General features: G+C 41.1%; 1 protein-coding gene across 8 annotated transcripts; it reads left to right on the top strand.

The window, feature by feature from the left end:
- Positions 1–93: 93 nt before the first annotated feature.
- On the top strand, positions 94–24,588 carry tp73 (tumor protein p73). 8 transcript variants are annotated; one of them, XM_086214397.1, is made up of 15 exons: positions 2,321–2,571; positions 2,751–2,853; positions 3,019–3,114; positions 3,752–3,902; positions 10,189–10,437; positions 18,148–18,334; positions 18,488–18,603; positions 19,381–19,490; positions 19,757–19,899; positions 20,049–20,137; positions 20,362–20,486; positions 20,633–20,787; positions 20,898–21,033; positions 22,215–22,308; positions 22,812–24,588. In XM_086214397.1, exons 3-15 carry the CDS (start codon positions 3,056–3,058, stop codon positions 23,211–23,213), a joined length of 2,016 nt encoding a protein of 671 aa, XP_086070523.1. In that variant the 5' UTR covers positions 2,321–2,571; positions 2,751–2,853; positions 3,019–3,055; the 3' UTR covers positions 23,214–24,588. The 8 variants fall into 8 exon arrangements, with proteins under 8 accessions (XP_086070524.1, XP_086070523.1, XP_086070521.1 ...); XM_086214395.1 differs by having other exon boundaries at positions 2,694–2,853; XM_086214398.1 differs by lacking the exons at positions 2,321–2,571; positions 2,751–2,853 and adding an exon at positions 94–342.
- Positions 24,589–24,758: the final 170 nt, after the last annotated feature.

Here is a 24,758-nt window from a genome sequence, read left to right as displayed (position 1 = left end):
CCGCCTCCCTGCTACACCGGCAAAAAAAAAAAAAAAAAAAAACAACCCGAAAAAAAACGCCTCATTCGCCTCCCTCAGCAAAGCTCACACTTCCCGATGGGCAGCATGCAAATCAGCTTCCCTCCTGTTTTTTGCTCTCACTTAATTTAGTTTCTGCGAAAAGTCAATCATCTCCAACAACAGCTGCTCTTATCAAAGTCAAATTTCGGTCGATTTTTCTCATTTTTGTTGCTGCAGATTTTTTTTTTATGGAGGGTCACTCTCTTGGTATGTTCGATAATAAACAGGCAGGTTCTCGGCGCAACAAAACACCATTTGGATTGGGATAATAATAACCTTCAGGTATGTTGATCTGAACAGTAATACAAATATTTAACTTCTATCTGATGTTACTAATTCTTAGCAGGCCTATGCATTTTGTTGGAATTTGTTGTTTTCCTTGTTGACACGGACGTTCAGCTGTCTTAGAATTGGCTGTGGATGAACAATTACTAATATCCTTATCTTTTATTGTTATTATTATTATTATTATTATTATTATTATTATTATTATTATTATTGTTGTTGTTATTGTTATTGTTATTATTATACGTTGATTTTGCAGCTTATTGTCGTCGACGTGTAACGTCTGTGTGGCTTTAAATAAAATAGGCCCAACAAAGGGAAATCATCTATCGAGTATGGGCCGAAACGATGCACAGGCTGCATCAGAAAACTGACAAACCAATAACTTATTTATAAAATATCTCCATCGTATGTCACACTTTTGTGCGGTTAATCAATGTCAACTTATTCGTTTTTACTCGAACCAGTCATGTTCCAGTATGTCACATGGAGCCAAGTGAGGCTAAATCTAAAACAATGTAATAATAATTAATTTAATCTCAGTTGGGACTATGTATTTTCTTGCATATTTGCCCTTGGGAAGGCTGTGTGTGTGTGTGTGTGTGTGTGTGTGTGTGTGTGTGTTCCCCCTCTCTGTATATGTTTGTGTGTGTGTGTGTGTGTGTGTGTGTGTGTGTGTGTGTGTGTGTGTGTGTGTGTGTGTGTGTGTGTGTTGTCATGGGTGCCGTAACCCGGGAATGGAGACACAAAGTAGAGACAGGTGAATATCAAAACAGAGGAGCGCAATGTCCAAGGATGTCAAGGTGTGACATGCAGGTAAAGAACCAGCAGAGGCCGTGCTTGACGTCAGTAACAGGCTCTCCTTTACGCAGAACACTGAACGAAGTAGAAGAACACACCTGCTCTTAATATTATCTATCTATCTATCTATCTATCTATCTATCTATCTATCTATCTATCTATCTATCTATCTATCTATCTAACTATCTATCTATCTATCTATCTATCTATCTATCTATCTAACTATCTATCTATCTATCTATCTATCTATCTATCTATCTGTTTATCTATCAACAACAGACATAATTCAAATTAAAAAAATCGTATTAAAACAAAAACAATGTCTGAACGGCGATCATTTCATTGTTCGGAGGTTAATCTGAGAAACTGCATTTCAAAAAAAGAATTAAAAAGAAATCAATTTTATCACATAGAAGCAGGCAAAATTCTGTTGTGTTTATATTTAATCTTATCGTTTTATTAAATTTATTTTTGTATATATGTAAGCAGACTGTAAGTGTATTTAATGTATTTTTTTTTTATTTCTATCTACCTGTCAATTCTCAATAATACTCAGAACCAGACTGCACTTTTCAGGACCACGCTCAAGTCTGGAGACCCGTCTTGGTTATTTTTGGTCAGAATCGAACAAGAAGATGTTCCTGTTTCCTCTGCTACAGGCTAATAAAGTCGTCTGTCCCCGGGTGGAATCCCAATTAAGCTGCGCTGGTTTGTTCGGCGGCAGTCACCTCTGGGACAGCGGGAACCTGCTGCAGAGCTCCCCCACTCTAAACTCCCAGCGTGCGTTTGCGTGTGCCGTCCGGGCCTCCTGACCCACGGTGGGATGCTTCCACCAGGCTGAAAGCAGATTGAATTCTTACTTTATTAGAAGAATGTAAATGCTGTGACATCCACCAGGTCTGTAGGCGCGTGTAAATGGATAAATAAACTAACTGTTAATCTGGTAACAAACAGGGGCTTTGCTCGGTCATGACGTCGCCTCAAATGTGTTGTGAGCAGCATATCTTCAATCGATTGAGGTCAAAGTGGAAAGGCTCGGAGATAAGTTTACAGTAAGGTCCTTTAAACACACAGGCACGCGTTTCCTAACACTGCCGAAGCCATATTGCTGTATGAGAGTCGGAGAATGGATCCAAATCCACGCACGGCACCTTTGCCACAGTTTTCCTGCCCCGGAGGGTTACTAGGGAGATGACGCTGCGGAGGTGCGCAGCTGTAAACTTTGGTGCGACCAAATGTGACCGACTGGATCGTGCGATAATGTGATCATGATCCAACTGGGGACCGTTTAGACTTCTGTGTATCAGCGTCATGACGTCCACCCGAAGGAATCCATTTGATTTTCTTTTGTTACTGTGATAACTGCAGATTCATTTGGATACTCGACGTGTTGACAAAATTACTCGCAGGATGACCCCCTTGCAGGTACATTTACCAACTTTTACTGCTTCACGGTGTGGTCATGGTCAAAGTTTATTTTTAAAAGCTGTGACGTTACGTTTTATACAATTTAACCGGTTAATATTTAAATGTATCCATACTTTAAGCTTTACAGCACATGTTAGGGTTGTAGGCTGTTTTGTGACCGACGCAGTGATGTTCAGACCTCGGCGAGCTTCCCATCGGAGTCAGACGGCGATGAGGCGGGCAGGTCTGGGCAGGCCCAGGCCCCGTGACACCTAGTGCCACCTCAGTGGAACTACATTGGTGCGATCACACCTGGATGAGCGTGTGTGTTGTGTGTTGTGTGTGTGTGTGTTGTGTGTGGTTTCTTCTCTATTTCTTCTTAACATGTTATACTTCTGTATTCTTGCAATTGGTTTTTTTTTTCTTTATGAACACCGTAATGAATTTTGTGCATCCACTCAACAGAGTGATCTGCTCCTCACCTGACTACCCAACATCTAAAATGTCCCAGTCCACTGTTAATGAAGAGGGAGGCACCTTTGAGCACCTTTGGAGCTCCCTGTGAGTCCCAATAACACCTGCTGGACATGGATTTACTAACAATGCGATAAATAGTTTCCAAATTCTTTCAGTAGCAACATCTCAAAACACAGGCGTCCGTAAGAGAGCATACAGAATTTTTTTTTTCTCCAGATGTGACCATACTTGCTATATTACAAGCCCAGACAATGGCACATCTTATTCAGGGAGAATTCAATTATTTTCTGCTGCTGGTGCAAAAGATCATCGAAGAAAAGTCTGGAGTTGAAAATGTACTGCACGTCTGATTTTTGATAGGCCTGCATCAAGTGGGCTTTCTGCACAATAGACAGTGCATTGTTTTAAATTGTAAGAGCCTGGTCTTAATCAGAGTTTTTTTTTTTAAACAATTTTGACACATATTCTCTAACTTTACGCAGGTTTTGGTCTTAAACTGTGTTAGGATGTTGAAGAGGATGCAGGGTGTTTAGTAGAAAAGAGATTATCTTCTAGATATCTGAATGAATGGGTTTCGGAAAAGTTTATGGTACATATTAGTTGTTGAATTTACCGAGTTTACCGCTACATCAGTTAATACTAAACGCGTGATCGTGATCTTTGTTTTCCTGTCAAACAAAATCACTACGATTGTTGAAGCTTTTCCATCTGATAAACACAGGGAGCCGGACAGCACCTACTTTGAGCTCCCCCCAGGCAGCCAGCCAGGCGAGCGCCCAGTGCCTTCAGCCAGCACCTCAGTGAACCACAGCAGCGCGGCCGCGGTTTCCATGGATGTCTTCCACATGAGGGACATGAATGACAACGTGATGGTAGGAACACGTGCTTCCATTGCAAGTCCATTTACACGATATCACTGTTGCTAGCTTTGCAAAGCCAATGCCTTGTAAGAACACACACATTCAAGCATCTTTACTGTCCCATGGGTTCGTTAATTTTTTATGAATCAGAAAAAGGAATATAAATAGACCACAGGTTGCCAGTTTTACATTGCATTTTTTCCAGTGGGAAAGGTGGGGTCTCTTAAAATTTGAATAAATTAAAGGGTAGTGCTCGAAACTTGCACTATGATTTTGCTCTAAATGCAAAAAATTGACTTGGTACTCAAGCACATTCCCTTATGGCCTCTGACCGTATGTGTCCGTGATGCAGGACATTTCTCGTATTTCATTTTCTAATTTTCCATTTTGGTTTTTAAGTTTAGCCTATGGAATCACTACTTACTTATAAGCATGTTGTCGTACCTGACAACTGCATTTGAGGTCCAATTCAGAGAGGCGGCACAAACCCCTGTCCGTCCCCCTTTGACTTCCCATCACACTCACCGCCCCTGTGGAGCGGCGTCCATGTTTCCCTGACCTGTTTGAGTCAGTGTGAGTTGCGAGGTGTGTGAGAAAGCAGGAATGAGAATGCACCCCATACTTTGGAAGAAGCCATCTTAGCAGGGCTTTCATTCATCACACGAAAATACAAATCATTTGTTCTCTACATGCTCCACAACAAATCCTCCTGTCATGAGGATGGGAATGTTTCGTTTTTGAGGAAACAGTTTGAGAGCTGAATTATTTGAATGGTCATTTCTGAAGCTGTGAAGTGATGCTGCCTTACACTGAGATCGTACTGTTAGGATGGATCTGACAATATATCAGTGACACCTGTCGGTATAACTCTGTCAGCTGCTTCTGTAGACAGAGATCATTTTCAAGAACATGCTGAAAAGCCTTGTGCACAAGCAGCTAAAGCAAGAAGGAGGATGCTTTGTTTTTTTCTGCATTGTTTCTTTTTGCTTTGTGAAAAATGTAGCAAACTTAAGTATTGAACATCTGGATGAGTGTAAGGGCAGGGAAATCAATAAATAAATATACAAGTGATCTGTAGTTTTATGGATTATTATTACACGCACCCTCGTGCTGGAGTACAAGCCCCCAAAAAAATGTCTGTGCACAGCACTGGTTGTCTCTTTTCCCTCCAGGGTTGAGGAGATTCCCTCCAGTGTAGTTTCCCTCTTCTATGCAGCCGTTTCCCTCTCTCTCCATGCTGAGAGGCCTGTAGGGATTTAGGGGTGGTTTGTGTGTGTGTGTGTGTGTGTGTGGGGGGGGGGGGGGGGGGGGGTCAATTAAAGACCAAACCACGACCCCCTCCTGATCCACTGTAGAACCATCTGTACACTGGGTTGTGTCTCTATATACTGTAAGTTGTTTGTATTTACAGGTGTAATGCACCTGCATTTTTTTTATTTTTTATTTTTTTTTGCCGGATGAAATTTGATATTCCTTAAGTGTCAGCTTTTTCGTGGATGGTGATATATTTTAAGCATGACTATGATTCATTTTTTTGATGATTTCATTGTGAAACAGCTATAAAGGGAATATGAAGCTCTGTCTTCTTCTTATAATTTCAGACACACCTATGTTTCCTTCCCCTTCTGATATGGAATATTGGTAGGATCTAATCTGTAAGTGGGCAAGCCTGGGCCTGCCGAGCCAGTTAATGAATAGTCATGACAGAAAAAAGGGGGTGGAGCCAGGATTTGTTGTTAGATGCAAGGCAAGTTGGGAGGCCCAGTCAAGCAAAGGAAACAATTGGCAGAGAAGAGAGTCAGGGAAATCTCCTTTATCCTCCATCATGTCCTGCTCCACGGGTGGGTCTGCTGGACATGGAGAGCTTGACATGACTAGACACACTTGACCACAGCAGAATGAAAATTCCATGAGGGGTCAGAGAGCCAGCGTAGAAATTCGCCATCTCATCTCTCAGGAGCCCAAAGATGCTGTGTGGTGTGGTAAGTGAACAGGAGTTATCAATCTGGAATTATTGGTCTGGTTCTGCAGACGATTGTTGGGTTGCTCAGGTTCGTGATCTTGGAGTCGGAGGCACTTGACATCTCATCAAGCCGACAATTACATGATGGAAGAGACGCCTCTGATCTTTTTTTTCATTTGCATGCATGCAAAGTCAAGTGACCTCGCTTGAATTTGGAAGTGTTATGTATGAATCAAAATTATAAAACTGTGCAAGATGGAGCTAAATTTATTGTCTGTGCATTAACAAGTTTGAGCGCGGCTCAGAGGTAGAGTGGCTGTATCGCAACCAAAGGGTCGCTGATTCGACCCCCGCGTGTCTCTTAACAGATAAGCAGTGTAGAAAATGGATGGATGGATGGGATTCACAAGTTAGATTCATTTAGCAATATCGATGGTGTCACAGCTTCCCCTCCCTTTGAAATGTTTTTAATTGATTTTAAAATGTTGTGATAATTACTACTATAGATTAGAATTCTGATAGTTACAGTTTGGTCTGAGTGTTGGGATCTCCCTGCCAAGTATTCTGCTGCTCTTGTAATTAGCCTGATATTGCCAACAGGGGGCAACATTCACTTCTCACATCACTCTTTCCCCTCCTTGCGTTCCTGAAGCATAATCATTTTTGGCATGCACCACTTTTCATTTAATTCATTCAGTATTGGAACCCGGCATTTCATTTTAGTTGTGATTTTTTTTTTTTCTGTCAACAGAAGCATAGACAACAGAACATGAGTCTTCTTAATTGTGTGGCGATTGTAAATTTGAATACAAGAGCTGCTTCATACGGCACAGTAAGTGTACACAGGGGTCAACAGTGGGGTGAAACACTCCCTGTCCTCACTCCATTATATATCACTCATCTTGACAAGTGAGGGTTGTTGTGGATGACTTATCTACATTTCTAAATGTTTGGAGCCTTTAAAGCTCAGTTTTGAGTGGCAGCTACCAGGATGACTGCCCATAGGGGACATCAGATGTTGCTGAGATGGGAAGCTTAAACACTTACATAAGTGAACACACACACACACACACACACACACACACACACACACACACACACATTCACCCTGGCTCGCATAATGGCATCAGAGGTTTCAGCTCTGTTTCAACTTGTTGCGGATCGAGTTTAGGTACTAAGACCAAGCACACCTGTGAGCGCATGTGTCTGTGTGACGTCTGTGCACGTTTGCATGTGTGTGTTTTTATGTCAAGTGTTATCTGCCTTTCTCACATACACCTGGGCTTATGTCCGTAAAGCCCCTATGACAATACCTGGCGGAGGAGGGTTTGAAAGGCAGTTACAGATGTTAGAGGGAGGACAGCACAGTTTCTTTTATTGGAACCTGGATACTGATTTTCGTCGGGTTTTTTTATCTCAGGAAATGCATCTTTCCATGAGTAAAATCATTTATTTTAAGCTTCACATAGCAACTAAGTGAATAAATATTTGGTTTTGAAACCAGGTGAAATGTTGTGCGCCTTGTCCCTGATGTATAGACCCACACAGCCCCGATGCATCCTCAGGTGACCTACACACAGTTTGCATTAAGTCTGGGACATTGACCTGTTTCTTTGCTTTTGTCTGCTGAATCAGGGCATAGAAACACATGAAGCTTAGATATCCTTGTGTGACTGTCTGTCCAATTTTGTGTCAGTTTTTGTCTTTTGACATGAGAAACACAGAGCAGAGTAACAGTAACCTGTGAGGAAATGAGTGTGTCCCACCTCTAAATTGGGAATTGGGAATTTATAGTACAAATTAGGTGAATAATAGAGACGAAATGAAGCTCCACTGCCTTTAGATGGAAAAAGAATGAAAAAATATATTTGATTCTTTGTTATAAAAGATCAGTGTTATTCGGGTTTTTTTGGACAAACTTCCAACAAATCCAAATTTTTTCAACATTTTTGTCTTACATCCACTGTAGATGGGTGGTACAGTGGTGCAGTGATTATCCCTGTCGCCTCACAGCAAGAAGGTTCCGGGTTTGAGCCCCGGCTGGAGCACGGGATCTTTCAGTGTGGAGTCTGCATGTTCTCCCTGTTCCTGTGTGGGTTCTCTCTGGTACTCCAGCTTCCTCCCACAGTCCAAAGACATCAAGAGGGGACGAGGCTGATTGATACTCTAAATTGACCGTAGGTGTGACTGTGAGTGTGAATGGTTGTCTGTCTCTATGTGTTGGCCCTGCGATGGACTGGTGACCTGTCCAGGGTGAACCCCGCCTCTCGCCCAAAGGCTGCTAGGATAGGCTCCAGCCCCCCCCCCTGTGACTCTTGACAGGATAAGAGGTAGAAAATGGATGGATCCACTTGAAATATTCATTTCTAAATCCCTCCTGTAAAACAGACGGGTATTTAGTGCTTTACTGTTTGTGCTTAGCTGGATTTTAGATTAGATTCTGAACTGAATCAGTTAGTGTATGAAAAATCAAACAAGCACAAAGCTAGGAAAAAAACATTTAATTAAAGAAAAAATGTAGTTGACTGGTATTAATCTGCAAAGGCTCAGAGTGGCCTTAGGGAGGTATAAGAAATATTTTGTGACTACAAGATAAAAGTTGTTCCTATAATTTCATAATTTTATGGGCACCAGATACAACTTCTTCCCACAAATTTATCAGCGTGTGAACTGATGATTTTTTAAACTTGTGTCCTAGAATTTATCAAATTGTGGAAAGCAAGTTATAGCCTTTTATGGCCACTCAGAGGGTCCATATATCATTGATAGATGGTCTGTCCTCTTGAGTATGGAACATTTGTTGGCAAAAATGTAAAAAACAAAGTTAACTCTTTTTTTAAAGTTTGAGTGTTTTCAATTTCAGCTCCAGCCGTTCATCTGAAGTTGTACTGACATGTGCTATCAGCGGTGGTGACCCTTGAACTCTTAAATTTTTTAAATGTTCTCTCTCTCTCTCTCTCTCTCTCTCTCTTTCTCTCCATCACACCAGACAGTGTTTACTTAGTTCAGGTCTCCACAAGGTGTTTTGGAGCATGTGTGTACATGTGCCCCAGCATTGCAGTCTGTGTCCGGGCATGCCATAATTAGAACGTCGTGCAATTTTTTTGGGGGTTCTCATCCCTCTTTCCCTCTCTCTTTCTCTCCGTTGTCTCAGTCTGTCGTTTCTCTCTCTTAGCACTAGTCCTCACCTTTGTCCTGGCGGTACATGTGTGTGTGTGTGTGTGTGTGTGTGTGTGTGTGTGTGTGTGTGTGTGTGTGTGTGTGTGTGTGTGAGGGAGGGACCGGGAGTGAGTGGTGTGTCTACTGATGCACACCTCACTTGAACTCTCTGGTTAAGCTATGGTCTCACACTCGCTTATCTTTGCTGTATTTGGACGTTTCTGACTGAAGTGTTGACAAATGAGACCAAAGCATTAGAAGATGTACTACGTGAAAAAGAAGGTAAAGATTTCTACTTATATTTTTGGTCTCTTCTTTGAACAACGTGTCTACTTCAATGTAGATCAATATTATGCGGATTTGTCATCTGTGTTATTTTGCTCTGTTATTTGATGCACAGCAGTCATTCATGTAGGATTAATTCATTTTGTATGCATTAGATTTTTTTATTTTGTATCACTTGTTGGTTCTGCTGTTTGTTCAGCTGGTGGCACGTTGGTTTGGTTTTGGACTGTGAGAAAGTCAATGATTTTGAGGTGGTGGACTTGCTGGTTTATTTATGGTTTTTGTTTTTTTTTGTTTTTTGTGTTTTCTCAATGAAATCATGATCAGGAACAATTACAGCAGCCTCAGCAGTTTTCCTTCTACAGCAGCTTCTGAGTTTGTGGAGCAATGGGCCTCACAGTGTGTACTAACTTTGACAAGTGTGTCACCACATAACTCAGAGCAACAAATCTTCCCTCTTCTCAAACACAGTGAGAGGACAAGAGGGGAATGTCAGGCAATTACACAGAGCACAGATTACGTCTGTGTTTTACAACTCTGGCCCGCACAGCCCCAAGGAGGCTACTGTGGAGATCCCACTGCAACCACCACTCACACACTGATGTAACTCACACACACAGGTTTACCCTTGCATGCTTGATCCTTATAGCACTCATATTGGCCTTTTAAATATATGAATCACACAACCAATGCTCAGTTTTAATAATGGACCCACCGGGACAGTTACACATGAATCTACACACTACCTGCAACTCTCTCTCCCAAGTGTAATCCGACCTCCCTGTGCGATTCCAAGCCCCTGTCTCTCCAGCACCTCTACCTGTGTCCTCCCTCCATCTCTCTCCTCCCTCTTCGCCTCAGTCATTCTCCTCGCTCTTCTTCTTTCCCCAGTCTCAGTACAACTTGCTGAGCAGCAGCATGGAGAGCCTGGGGAGCCGCGCAACGTCCGCCAGCCCCTATAGCTCCGAGAACGCCTCCTCTTCGGCCGTGCCCACCCCCTCACCCTACTCCCAACCCAACTCCACCTTCGAGGGCCTGTCGCCTGCCCCAGCCATCCCCTCCAACACCGACTACCCAGGACCACACACCTTCCAAGTGTCCTTCCAGCAATCCAGCACCGCCAAGTCTGCCACATGGACCGTGAGTACACACACTCTTGGCTTTAGCATGCAGTGTGTGTGTGTGTGTGTGTATCTATGTGTGCAGTTCTTCATTGTTTCTTTTTAACCCTCCTGGCTGTCTCTTTTACTGAGTAAATTACCCAGACATAAACATGCATATATATATATATGTCTCTTTCCCCAACATTAAACTACACACACTCTCTCACTCAAGCCAGCACATGTGCAGGATTGTCGCGTGCAAGGGGAAGTAGGGGATCATTCAGTGATTCATCTTGTCCTCTCCTCACCTCTAACAATAAAATCTAAAGTGATGGATGCAATAGGAAAAATCAAATGAACATTTTTCCAATGTGGTTTACATGCTGTTTTTTGACACCCTTTCATTGTGTGAAGCACGTTTCATGATCAATGAAAAGTTAGATGCTTTTACAGTGTCACAAATTCTCATCTGAGAAGTGTATATTTTGTCAAAGTTCATACAGGTTTGCTTCTACTAAATATGTTATTTTAAGAAGCCTAAGAATTCTTCCACCATTTATTGCATCATCATATTATACAAATGAAGTTATCACACATTTGGTCTACTTTACATTCATTGCAGTAGTGTGCCAGTTTCCCCCTGCTTGTCATTGATAATCCAGATATGACAATTTTGTGTCATTTTTTTTATTACTCTACAAATAATTTAGGTCTGAAGAAGTCTAAGAAGGATTTTTCTTAGTTTTGTAGCATGCACAGCTCTGAGTCTCCAGCAGTACGCCTCAGCAGACTCAGGAGCTAGAGTGGCCAGCTAGTAAATGGAAGGTTATTGCTCTGAGCTCCCAAAGAGACCATGTCAAAGTGTCCTTGAGCAAGACACTGAACCCCTTATTACTGCTGATGATCTGGTTGCACTGTAATCGGCAGCCTCCACCATCAGTGTGTGAATGTGTGTGCAAATGTATGAATGAGGCTTCTGCTGGTGTTATGAACAATGCATGCTGTCAGCAGCACAAGCCACGAGTCAGGACCTATTATAATTGTAAGGAGTAAGAAACACACACACACACACATTCTTTCAAACTTTCTCTGATTTTAAGTATTCAACTTAGAAAACAAGTATTCGCCCTAAAATTTTAAATTTCATTGATTTTGTCACTGTGATTTATCTTTTATCTCTGCTGCTCAAGGATTCCCTGTTACACACACACACACACACACACACACACACACACACACACACACACACACACACACACAAACACAAATGGGACCACTTTAAGTCTCCTGTTGGAAGGGTGTCACCTCTGACTATCAGGCAGTTGACCTTCCTGAAACTGGAGAAACAAGATACAAACAGCATTTCCTTCACTCAGCGTGTGTGTGTGTGTGTGTGTGTGTGTGTGTGTGTGTGTGTGTGTGTGTGTGTGTGTGTGTGTGTGTGTGTTTGTGTGTGTGTGTGAATTCTCTGTTTGATCGAGTGAGGAGCTCTTCCATGGCTGTGTTTGCTGGAGGTAACCATGCATGGTGCGCTCCTTTACTCAGCCCTCGTGATGTAAGAAGATCTCTCGCAGGACCGAAGAGCGTGATCTTTGACCTGCTGCGTTTCTTTCTCCATCTCTTTCTTCCCTCTGTCTTCACACACTCAGGGCTGTCACCTCTGGCGCCTAAAGTTTCAACCCTGTGTTCTTTTAGAACATGTCTATCAACTCCTTCCTCTGACTCAGATCTTTCTCAGGATATATACTATATGGACAGAAATCAAGGAAATGATGATAAAACGTTGATGGTTTTCCTGTAAAATTACTGCAAACGCATGAACTCCTAGAATCTCTTAAAATCCCGTTTCAACAAGTTTTGTGATACAAACTGTTGTCTCTTCAGCTCATTTGCAACAGTATGGATTCTTCATCTTCTTCTTTAATTTTTTTCCCTGAACAACTATTTTCAGAACTGACCCCAATGTCACTGGCAAATCCCAATCATCTGCCTGAACTATTCAACTTTTTTTGTGTGTGTTTTTTTTGTTGTTTTTTTTTCCTTGAGATTAAGAATTTGGTCAAAATTATCATTTTTGAGATGCATCCTGATTCTTAGATGATAAATATATGCATCATTGATTATTTATAACCTAATTATTCTCAAGGTTCTTCTACTTTACAGTTTTTTTGTTCCAGAAAACGTACACATGCAAAAAACAGTCAGAAATTAAAATTATAAAATGCATTACAAAAATAAAAAATTTAAAGAGTTTTTGCCTTTAGAATTGGAAGAATTTAAAGTGGTAGCTCACTTTAAATTAATGTTAGCTTGTATGTGCTGTGTTTATGTTTGCAACTTAATCCAAGGGATTAAGGCACCACCAGCCTCTTGGCCACTTCGACCGACTACCTTTCCCTCCGAGACAGGCGCACTTTTAGCTTTTTGTACTGTCAGTGAAAGAATGAGATAATCAAGCTGTATCAGCAACAGAGATGCAGTGACGGATCGATAATAAAGAGATGCCGACAGCAGTCAATTATGAACTGATTTCTGGCTCTCTGAATTGTTATTGAATTGTGAAACGCCTGAATCATTCTGGCGCTACTGGAGACGAGAGAATGGAATTTTTTTGACCAGCACACGACTGAAGATGCAGATGATGAGGCAGCAGAAATAGTACTGTGAATCCCCCTTGTCATTATCTTGATTCCTCTGTTGCCTATGACCAGTAAAAAAAAATTTTTTTTTTAAATGCTTGTCACTTTTATGGAGTTTAAGGTAATGCGTCTTAAATGTGTGAAGAGAAAAGAGATTATAGTTAAGCCTCCTCAAAGAAATACTTTTCTTGGAATGTTAGTGGATTCCCCCCCCCCCCCCAAAAAAAAAATGTACTCATGGCACTTTAAGAATTATGTGTGTTTTGTTAATTATATACAAGTGGGTGGATGTGTTCATAGAATATTCAGCAAAAGTTTGAACAGACTTGAAAAAAACTGTGTGGACCTGACTGAGTCACCTTATTTAGAGAGCCAGCTCTTAATGGATCTTAAGGGATGTCTTCTAGCCGTGGGTGATGGAGAATACTGAGCATACTGACTATACTGAGTTACCGAGAAGAGAAGAGAAGAGAAGAGAAGAGAAGAGAATCTGTCATACTGTTTTGACTGAAATCTCCCACCTACTTCACTGTCCCTTCAGGATTCAGTGCATTAGTGTTAAGAGGTCAGAAACTCTGTCACCTTCTTGCCCGTTGAAGATGATTCCTTGGCTTTGAGGCCAGCAAAGCGTCACCACGACTGGAAATGAGATCTAACACCTCAGCCTTGTCAAATAATGAGACTTCTTTCCATGCACACAGACTTGAGATTATGTTTGTGGTGTGTGTGTGTGTGTGTGTGTGTGTGTGTGTGTGTGTGTGTGTGTGTGTGTGTGTGTGTGTGTGTACAGTATGTGTCAGGAGTGTGTTGGGGGCGGTGTGATGAAGTGGGGGTGCAGGCTCAAGCATGCACTGCGCAGCAGCTTGTCAGAAGCTGCTCTTCCCAGCTATTAGCTTCTCTCCGTTAGGACACAAGTCCCAACACGCCCTACACAATGCATCTTCCCCTTTCTTTCCCCCCTACGCATCATCCGCAGCCACATCACCGTTGGCTTTCATGACAAAAATCAAATCGGAGAGAACACACAGTTTTTGACACACAATTGGGTGCTCCGATTTGTATTTTATTTATTGTTGACAAGAACAAGATAATATATTGGTCAAATATAATGTTCATTTCAAATCATTTTGTACAACAGAGACAAAAAGGTTATTACTGTACGTCGTCTGTCAGTAGGAATCGAAGTTTAAAATTATTTATTTTGAGATTACGAATGACAGCAAATGTCCTTAAGGAATGTGTGTGCTAGTATAAAAAAGAATAAATTCAAATTAATTATAGTTTGAGTCAAAAAGGGTTGACAAGTTAAAACAGCTTATGAGTTACCTGAGATCTTGAACCACACACACTCTATCAAAAGCCAGGGAAGACTTTGTTAATGAGACATCGCATATACGCAGGCAGTGTGTGTGTGTGAGCATATTCAATATTTGGACAGTTAGGCGAATTTGCAGCAGACAAGCTGTTACTTGTGTATATAGATGGCGATTTGGCAATTATCACCTTGCCTCCAGAGGCCTGTCAGGACCTGCCACCAGTGGCCCTCTGTGTAATGACAGGAAGATGCAGGGATCCAGCGTCGCTAGCACGAGTGGTGCAATGAAAATTTTGAGAGGAATTTAGGGGATTTTTTTTTCTCCACCACAAAACAACTCATTTAATTAAATGGTTATGAGCTGAAACTGCAGTGTGAATATTCCCAGATAAACACCCCCCCCCCCCCGAATGCCCAGATATAAGTGATGTTTGTATTTGAATTTTCATTCAGCTCACTGGATCGGCAGTCCATAAAAATCAATTTGCCAAGGTTGTTTTTATTGTTGTTTTTCAAACTTTAAACAGATTTGAAATTCTGTCATTTTAGCCATGAATCCAGAATCAGGACATTCGTTAGATCTTGATCCTGATCCTGATAATTCCATAATTTTGATATAATCAGCATTTTTTTCCTTTACTTACTATTTCCTCTTCTCACCTTGAACATTTTTCTTGAGTTACATTTATTCTTTTTCAACTCCTTGTCAGTCTCATCATCTTTCTCTTTGTCCTCAGATTAACTAGCTTTTCCATCACTCAGCTTCTCTTGTCAGAACAGGAAGATACAGATCGGACAGTATTCTTTTATGAATGCTGCACACCGCTACCAACAGTGATGGAGCTGATCTCACATTGCAGTGTCATTGCTATGTTGGTGCATGTATACACCAGGCGAGTTGAGACGTCTCCCATAGCATCTGCATCCTGAAAGGATTTATGACTTTTTCATGTACAAAAAAAGACGATCCCCAGAACACATAAAGTGAGCGTTCCCACCATTCATCAAAAGTCAGTTGTATAGATAATTGAGATACATGCGGCCTCTTGTGTTTCCAGGTAAACAGACAAACAGATAGAAATAAGACGACCCAACTGTCATTTGTAAGACAGAAAAAGTCATGGCCGATGTGTGAAATCAAAGAAGCTGGTGCCACCTTTGCTTTTCACGCTCCGTCTGACACAACTGCGTGAAGCTGAATTGATGAATTCTGTCTGCAGTCATTTTCCTTTGGCTTTGGTTTCCACTAAAACAGCTCATACTGAGTTGTTACTCGGTAAACCTGCAGCGAAAGCTCTTTGAATTCTGAACTTAATAATCTTATCTGTCTTTCAACATGAATAACATTATTATTGCTTGAAATATGTCTAAAAGTGGGGATTATTTGCAAATTAGCTACCAAAAAAGTATGAAATAAGCATTGCAGGGTACCATGACTGCACAGAATCTGAATGTTCCCTAGATTTTTGTTCATGAAACCACCACCATGACCATGATTCAGGTGTGTGATACCAGTAACACTTTTAACACCATATCCAACTTCCCTCAGTCTAATTAAGGCGTCTTTACTAATTCTGTTGAGTTCATGTTTTGAGGCAAAACCAATGGTTTGTAACAGTCACCACAGGAAAAGTAAAGAGGATGATTGTCTGGCTGTTGCATCCCAGAAAAATGATTTATTCATGGTATGGATGAGCTGTTGGAACTTGTCGGGGAAAGCTGGGGGGTGGATGGGATAATGTTGTGCACAGGTATTTTCATTGCCCTTGAAGGAGCATAGCTAAGTGTGTGTGTGTGTGTGTCTGTGTCTGTGTGTGTGTGTCTGTGAGAGAGAGAGGGAGAGAGAAAGAAATAGAGAGAGAGAGAGACTGCGGTGTGTGCGGTTCCAAGGGGTTTACTATCAGTGTCACAACACGGATTCCATGAAGTTGGAGGAGCCACCCAGCTGTCATCAGGACAGATGAGTTGTGGCTGAAGTCAAATCCAAGTCTGAGTGAACAGTGGACAGAAAAATACTTAAAATGTAATTAGCTTCTGTCTGAAATACCCTAGCATTATAAAGAACAGCAAGCTGCAGGGGATTGGACTAAGGGAGCTTAAATGAATTATTATTGAACACTTCAATAATTTCCATGCATCAGAAATAATTGCTAAGAAAAAATTAGAGAAGTCTTTTTAGAGAAAGGGAAAGAGAAATGCAAGGAGAGACTATTACTTTTAAAATGGTATAGCAAGAGGGGACGGGGCAGATTACATGATGGTTGTGAGTGAAGCACCAGTATCTGGTCGTTTAGAAGCAAGTCTATCTCTAAACACTGGATACTACATTACCCATAATGCTGCCCAACGGTGTCTTTCATAAGATCTCCCTGTCTTCTGAAGCCTCTCAGTTCTCTTTCCTTTCAAAGCTCCAGGCTTTCTGTCTTGAGCACAAACCGATCAGACTGCTTGAACTGGCAGAGTTAAATGAGTTCTTACTCGTGAGAAATACAGGTGGTGGTTTGTCCACAACATGCAAACTTTTGCTTTAAAGTTTTGTGACATGGATACAACTGAAAAGTAGGACTGGTACTTGAACCGTTTGACTGGCGGGGATAATTAAGGTGAATACTGGAAATACATCCTTATCCCTTTCATCTTTTGTAAATCATATGCATATGACTAGATGAAAACTTCCCCCACAAAACTGGCTTTCATCCAATGCATCCCTCTCTCTCTGTCCCTCTCTCTGTCTCTGTCTGTCTCTCTCTGTCTCACACACACACACACACACACACACACACACGCACACGCACACGGCAGCAGTTTCTATCCACTCTATCTCAACTATCAAATAAAAAAGGCTATTAGAGAGTCATTATTTTATCCAGCATCACACTGTGAGTTGTATGTCTAGTTTTTTTCCATGGGATGCATTGATAAATTTGTTCTCAGGCCTGCTTTAGCAAGTCCACACAGGACAACAGTCTCCTCATTTTTTTTCTTCTACTTCTTCTATTTCTTCTTCTTCTTTTTTTGTAAGATTTTTGGAGATTTCATGATTGTGTCGGGGCATGTTAAGGCTTTGCTACCTCTTCTGACAGTGTCTTTACATGCATCTAAACAGGCATGTGCACGTTTGAATGTTTGCAAACTGAGGAATCAGGTTTTCATATTTTGCATCCTGTAAGTGAATGACTGGCTAATGAATGAATGTGGCAAATTTTCAGCCTTTAAATGCTCTCCAGTAATATTGAACTTAGATAATGATCATTTTTTCATTCTAATGACAAAGTAATTAACTTTATGTCACAGACTAAAATGGACTGTTTTACACTCTCTTTCCAAACACTCTCCTCTTTTCCTCGAATGATACAATTTGTTTCCCATTCAACATGGAATGCCATAATTACAGTGACCAAAGCCCTGTCTTTTATTTTAGTAGCCCCCATCTTTGTACACCAAATTGTTCACTGATAGACGACTCAATGGCTTCAATCAAAATCCTGCTCCTCCAGCATAGAAACTTGTGCTTTATGAAGTCTAGCAAAGTTTTTTGTGATTATGCCACCATTTGAAAGTTTATCTATCGTGTCTTTTTGATGGCATTTGCATGTATTCTTACTTCCAAAAGAAGAATTAGTAATGTGTATGCATTTATAATTTCTTCTGGTGTCAGGGGTACCAATGATCAGTTTTCATTCATAAAAATGCAATTTCTAACTTAAAAGCACTTATTTGAATTGACCCTGTGTGTGTGTGTGTGTGTGTGTGTGTGTGTGTGTGTATGTGTGTGTGTTCTTTCCCCACCCAGTACTCTCCTTTGCTGAAGAAGCTCTACTGTCAGATTGCCAAGACCTGTCCAATCCAAATCAAGCTGTCCTCCTCTCCTCCCCATGGCAGCATCATCAGAGCTATGCCTGTTTACAAGAAGGCGGAGCATATTACAGAAGTGGTCAAACGCTGCCCTAACCACGAACTAGGACGAGACTTTAACGATGGTAGGATTACTCAGCTCCTTAGATGAAAAAAATTATCGTCGTCTCCCAAAATGAGCCAATAGTTATGAGGTCGATGACTATGCAGGAGAATAAAATGCATTTTTCTGCAATTATTTTGATGCATCACCAACTGCATTGTCACCTTTGTTTCAGGTCAGGCAGCCCCAGCCAGTCACCTCATCCGGGTGGAGGGGAACAACCTCTGCCAGTATGTAGATGATCCTGTAACAGGCCGTCAGAGTGTCTTCGTGCCCTATGAGGCTCCACAGGTTGGGTTTCACGCTGATTTTTTTTGGGGGGGGGGGGGGGTAAGACACTTTTATTTGACTGTAAACAGACAGGAAACAAGGGAGAAAGAGGGGGGTGTGACATGCAGCAAAGGACCTCTGGCCAGGATTCGAACCGATGACAGCTGCGAATGTGATATGCACGCTAACCACTCTACCACCTGAGCGAGTCTCATTCAGAATTTTAAACCATTAAAACACACAAAGTATTAAGACTTGACACGTCATTTGTAACTGTTCTTCGCACCCTCATAGTGAAATAATGTGTAGTTTATCCTCATTGTTATTAATAAAATAGACAAGGCGCAAAGGGTGGTTTGGCTTCTGGTCAATGAAAATAGAGATTGAGAAGGGCTGTCAAAAATGATACATAGATTGTGTGAGTCCTTACACTGAAACACATCTGTTATATTTTTGTACAGCGCCAGTGAGAATAGTAAATTTTAGTCTCATTTCTAAAGAAAGATGTTTGACACGTCCAAACAAGCACAAGAGTGGGAAATCATAATGCTTGTGATTGCACTTGAGGAGGTTAATGAACCAAGCCGCTCCACTTGTGTGTAAATGCAGCGCTGCCCTCTGCTGGTGGAATGGTGACTTCTACTGTGATGTGGGAATTTTGCTTTTGCAAAAATGTAGACATTGAAAGAAGTTTCTTTGTTTTAACAAGTGAAAAGCCTTGTCAGATAGAAGAAATCAATCCCATCCATTATCACTCAGCACATTTTTATAAATGATGTTCATCATTCTGTGTTGCAGGTGGGGACAGAGTTTACCACCATCCTGTATAACTTCATGTGCAACAGCAGCTGTGTCGGGGGCATGAACAGGAGACCCATCCTCATCATCATCACTCTGGAGACCAGGGAGTAAGTCAATATATCATAACTCATGCATGTAGACATTTAAAACAGGTGCTGACTTCTTAACCTTTCACATTATTTTCATTGTAACGGTCACTGACTATTTGGATTTCTGTAACCCGTAAACATGAGTACCATTAGAAAATGACGGCAAGATACATTAGTTAACTCGTGGTAAAAACTCTTGGTGAACTAAGCATTAGTCTCCTGTTAATAATGTAGATTTATAGTAAAGCATAGCCAATATTTTCTGTCTCCAACCATTTCTGCAGTGGGCAAGTGTTAGGGAGAAGGTCATTTGAAGGTCGGATATGTGCGTGTCCTGGCCGAGACCGCAAAGCAGATGAGGATCACTTCAGGGAACAGCAGGCCCTGAATGAGAGTGTAGCCAAAAACGGCAATGCCAACAAGCGCAGTGAGTTGATGCACTTTTATCATTTCCTATTACACATATTGAGACTTGTCAGGTCTTCGTTTGGTGAACCAGCTGTTGCTCTTCTAAATGATCGCGGCTGTGAAATGGACTGAAACTGACTGTTGACTGTTGTTTTCTGTCACCTGCAGACTTTAAACAGAGCCCACCGAATATTCCCAGCCCAACTATTAACACGAGGAAGAGGCGGCACGGAGATGATGAGATTTACTATATTCCTGTGAGAGCCTTTCACACACTTATTCTAAATGATATAGATTTTATTGACAGTGTGCCAGCCCTGTGAGGGATTTAATTCAGTAGTTTAATGGTACTTGGAAGTATTTAAAGCTACATCAAGACAGTCATTGAGTGAAAACAAATGTGCGCTTATTTACAGGAAGCCCCTACCAGTTATTATTCCCACCTAATTAGTTTCATGCAACACATCATGTTTGTGTGTAGGTACGTGGTCGGGAAAATTTTGAGCTGCTGATGAAGATTAAAGACAGTTTGGAGCTGGTGGAGCTGGTGCCGCTGCAGCTGGTGGACTCGTACAGACAACAAACACAGCAGCTGCTGCAGAGACCGTGAGTCACCCCAACACACTCGCATACCCAAAAACACAGACACGATTTCAAAAAAACACCCTGTAAAAACTTTGTGTCTCACACCATTTGATCACGTTTTTCTACAGACACGCACATTCCTCTAACGTCTCCCTTGTTTGTTCTAGGAGCCATATAGCATCCCCTTCCTCTTACTCTCCAATGTCCAACATGAACAAGCTCCACAACCACGGAGGCCTCAGCAAACCCCCCTCGGTGAACCATCTGGTGGGGCAGCAGCCTCAGCAACATCCCACTGCCCCTACTGCCATAGCACATATGGGTAAGTGTTCATGTGAGTGATTTACAAAATCCAATCTTTTGGAAACTGTAAAACAGTAATACGCTGCTGTTTGCTGTTCAGTAATGTGTTGTTCATTTTTGTTGCCTCAGCAGGCCCCAACATGCTCAACAGCCACCACATGCAGGCCAATGGTGACATGAATGGTGGCCACAGCAGTCAGACTATAGTGTCTGCTTCCCATTGCAGCCCACCCCCTCCGTATAACCCTGACCCCAACCTTGTCAGGTACCTCACCCTCCAATGACACTCCTTAACTGCCTTGTGAAAGACCAGCAGACAATTAGATGCACTTGTGAGATTAAATATGAATCCGTGGCATGCTGATGTCTACTTTGTGTGGCGATGTTCATGCAAAAGTAGTCAAACTGTTTTGGTTTGTTTTGTTTTTTTGGGGGGGGGGACTTCTGTTCTGCAGTAAATGTGTTGAGATGGAACTGTGTTTTACAGTTAGTTGTATTTTATTATGGCTGCTTTGTAAAAGCTTTGCTAATTTTTTTTAGCAGTTAAGGCTGCATGGAGCTATAAGTATGGTCTGGCCTAGAGCTCGCTGCATGGAACTCATGTGATCCATGTTACAACTGGAAAAAAGAGTGTTTCCCACAAAAAGATGTGTGACTGGAGTGAAGGTGAAAAGCGTGCTTGTGTGAGTTGTGTGAGATGACAACGGTCCTGTCCTTAGTAGTACACGTGAATATGTCTGTGCACTAAAAGAGTCTGTCTTTGTCTTTGTTAGCTGTCCGAAATTACAAAACAACCAGCGTCTCAATCAGACATTTATTCTAGGTGAACCGCTCGCACAGCTGAGCTGCTAGAGTTATTGACGTCCACCGCTGCAGCCAGAGGATTTGTTGTCATGCAGAGGCCAGAACTGACTCATTCAGTCACATCAGAAATTAGTCTCGCTGTGAGTTTGTGTACAGCTATAATGTACCACAGCAGGATTTTTTTTTCTGAAGACATTTCCAGTGTTTATGTTCCAAGTTCCATTTAATTTAAACTTTTTTTTTTTTTTTGTTACTTTTCTAAGATAATTTGTCAGTGTGGTCGTTTTAAAACTTTGCTTTTTCAGTGTTAAGACATTTAATACGGAAGCTTATCTAAATCTCTCTGGGTACTAAATGGTTATGTTGGATGTACAGTTAGCTTCTTTTTCAGTTACACTGTATGTTGCCAGAACTTTAACGTTTCATGTATTTATAATAAAGGTTCTTCACCAAAGCATCTATGGCCTTATGAATCATTACTATAAAAGCATGTTTATGATTTCATTTCCCCTGCATTTATCAAAATGTATAGTATCTGTCCATTTGAAGCTTTATTTGTTAAATAAATCTTTTTATTTGTTGTTGTTTTTCTGCACATCCAATACTAAAATAAACAGCAGTCCTGCTTTTCTTCCCATACAGCTTTCTAACCAGTCTGGGCTGTCAGAACTTCATTGACTACTTCACCTCCCAAGGTCTCCAAACTATCTACCATCTCCAGACTCTCTCAATGGAGGTAACCCCTGCACTCACAATCTGATAAGAATAATATAATAAGAATACATTTGATATTTATAACGCTACACAGAAAACAAAGGAAAGCAGGAAAAGAAACCATATAAGAAAGAACGAACCAATGTGAGAACAAAATTATGACAGGATTTGATTAAAAAAAATGCATAATCAGAACTTTATTTTGGCAAAAAAAATCATGTTAACTTTTTTGAGACAAAAGATAAGATATGATACTTTATTGTCATCGTAACAAGTACAGTAAAATGTCATTTGGAGAAAGCCTGCAAATACCTAGGAAGACACAGACATGAGCACAAGACGCAAGTGCCTGAATACAGGGCAGAGGAAACTAGAATGGTGCATCGTTAAGGCTATGACACAAAAGGGACACAATAGTAGACCACACAGGATGATAAACCTCCACAGATAATGTTTGTCACTGATGATGAGGGGCAATGTAAGGACCATGTCAACGTCTTACACACGTCTTTGCTGTCTAACCAGGATTTAGGTGCGTTGAAGATACCGGAACAGACACGCGTTGTCATCTGGCGAGGTCTGCAGGACCTGAAACAAGGTGCTTCCCTCCAACTGCCAGCCTCAACTCATCACCATGATTGCCACGGCCAGCAGATTCTCCGCTCCAGCAGTAACATGGCGGCTTCTGCGATGGCAGCGATCGGAGCCACTGGAGGGGAACTGCAACGTCAGCGTGTCATGGAGGCTGTGCACTTTCGTGTCCGCCACACCATTACCATCCCCAACAGGTCGGGTGTTGTTGGGACATCAGGGATGACGGCAGCTACTGATGAGTGGGCTGACTTTGGTTTCGACATGCCCGACTGCAAGGTGTCACGTAGCAAGCACTCCATCAAGGAGGAGTTCATGGATAGTGATGTTCACTGAGCCTGAAAAGAATCTCTGGATGTTTTTGCCAATTTTATTGTCAGCAACAGCTTATTTAAAGAATAGTACCATGTGTATAGGGTCTTTAAATATGCTTTTATGTGTTGCTGTCTCATTTTGGTCAGTGGTTTGTGGAAACGTTCCATTTCTAAATGCCTCAGTGTGTTAATGCACCTTGTGCAGCCTTCACTTCCAGCTAAAGGAATGAATTAGCAATCACAGATTGAACATGAGGTAACTTCTTACGTCTACTATACCAGAGCATTGTCAAGGCAATGCCAAACACACGTTGTCTGGACAGTTCTTTGTAGCAATTGCACAATTGTCATAAAAGTCATATCACTATTTGCTAGTGTCAGTTTTGTGTTTGAAAACACAAAATTAGTTCTTAGTTGACTTATTTATTTGTCCTCAGTTTCACTTTTACAGATGTACATACTGTATCTTGTAAATGTTTCGGACTAGATGTCGTTGAAAAGGTGCATTTGGATTCAAAATTATGTAACTGCTGTTTGAACCCAATACATAGAAATAAATCATAAATCAACCCCCTGCCACTAGACAACAGGTATATATTTAATAGCAAGGATAAAGTGATGACTCATAGTCTCCTTTGCCTTCATCAATCGATTGAAAACAGTTATTCAATGGCATTTGGTATTGACGCTGTGTATTCATGATAAAATGAGAATCAACATATGATACCAGAATTTACACATTGCACCCACAGTTTATTTTTGTTCAGTCAAGGGAAGGGCTGTGTTCCTTTTTGGTTTAGATACACATCGCAGAAACAAATCAAAACAGTATTACATGTTAATAGCAGGGATTTTCAATATGTTAACAATGGCACCCTTGTTTCCCAAAAAAACAGACAAGACAGTAGCATTTTTGTCCCTCTGTGTGTATTTTGGAAATCCTTGCAGGGCAAGGTCCTGATCATATATTGATTATTGCTTGATGTGTACTTCGTATCTGTCTTCATGGCACTTGTTTGTGAATATGTAAAAGCAAGCAACATTCCAATTTCACTGTCATCCAGCACAATTAATCATGGTGCAATCTTAGTAATTGTGTCAATATTGTTTGTACTGAGTCTAATTTTTAACTGCAATAGAAATACACTTTCACCCAGCAACTGGTCAGAAAACGAGCACTTTACTGCTTTAAAATAATTTGGGGTTACTTGTGCTTATGATCAGTATTATGCATTACAATGTAAATAGTGATTTTGCTTTGTTTTGATATTCATGGTCATTTTTGTTTTCAGTTTTGTAAAGATTAAAAAATGTGTAGGCTACCTATGTAACTATTGCTGTTCACTGATGTTCATTAGTTTCTGAGGTTGTTCAATTCAGTGTTTTTCCTATAAATCATTGATATGGAAATCTTTCAATTGTTGTGACATATTTTACAGCACTCGAAATTTTTGACTTAATACTGTTAGAAAGTTTTTTGAAATTTAATTAAAATTAAGTAGTAAGTAAGTACCTCTGCGAGCAACGCATCGATGCAGCCATGAAGTCGTTGCGTCATTTTAAACTG

Source organism: Aulostomus chinensis, chromosome 9, assembly GCF_037954235.1.
Source record: "Aulostomus chinensis isolate RoL2024-O1b breed Wild chromosome 9, RoL_Achi_v1.0, whole genome shotgun sequence".
NCBI classification, from domain to species: domain Eukaryota; kingdom Metazoa; phylum Chordata; class Actinopteri; order Syngnathiformes; family Aulostomidae; genus Aulostomus; species Aulostomus chinensis.
This window is presented reverse-complemented; position numbering and strand designations above follow the sequence as displayed.

Bases quoted from the DNA above. Each gene is read 5' to 3' on its own strand.
- tp73 (XM_086214393.1), top strand. From the start codon at position 2,981: ATGAACACCGTAATGAATTTTGTGCATCCACTCAACAGAGTGATCTGC. The intron at 3,903-10,188 runs GTAGGAACACGT...TTCTTTCCCCAG, and splicing joins ACATGAATGACAACGTGATG to TCTCAGTACAACTTGCTGAG. The intron at 21,034-22,214 runs GTACCTCACCCT...CTTCCCATACAG, and splicing joins CCTGACCCCAACCTTGTCAG to CTTTCTAACCAGTCTGGGCT.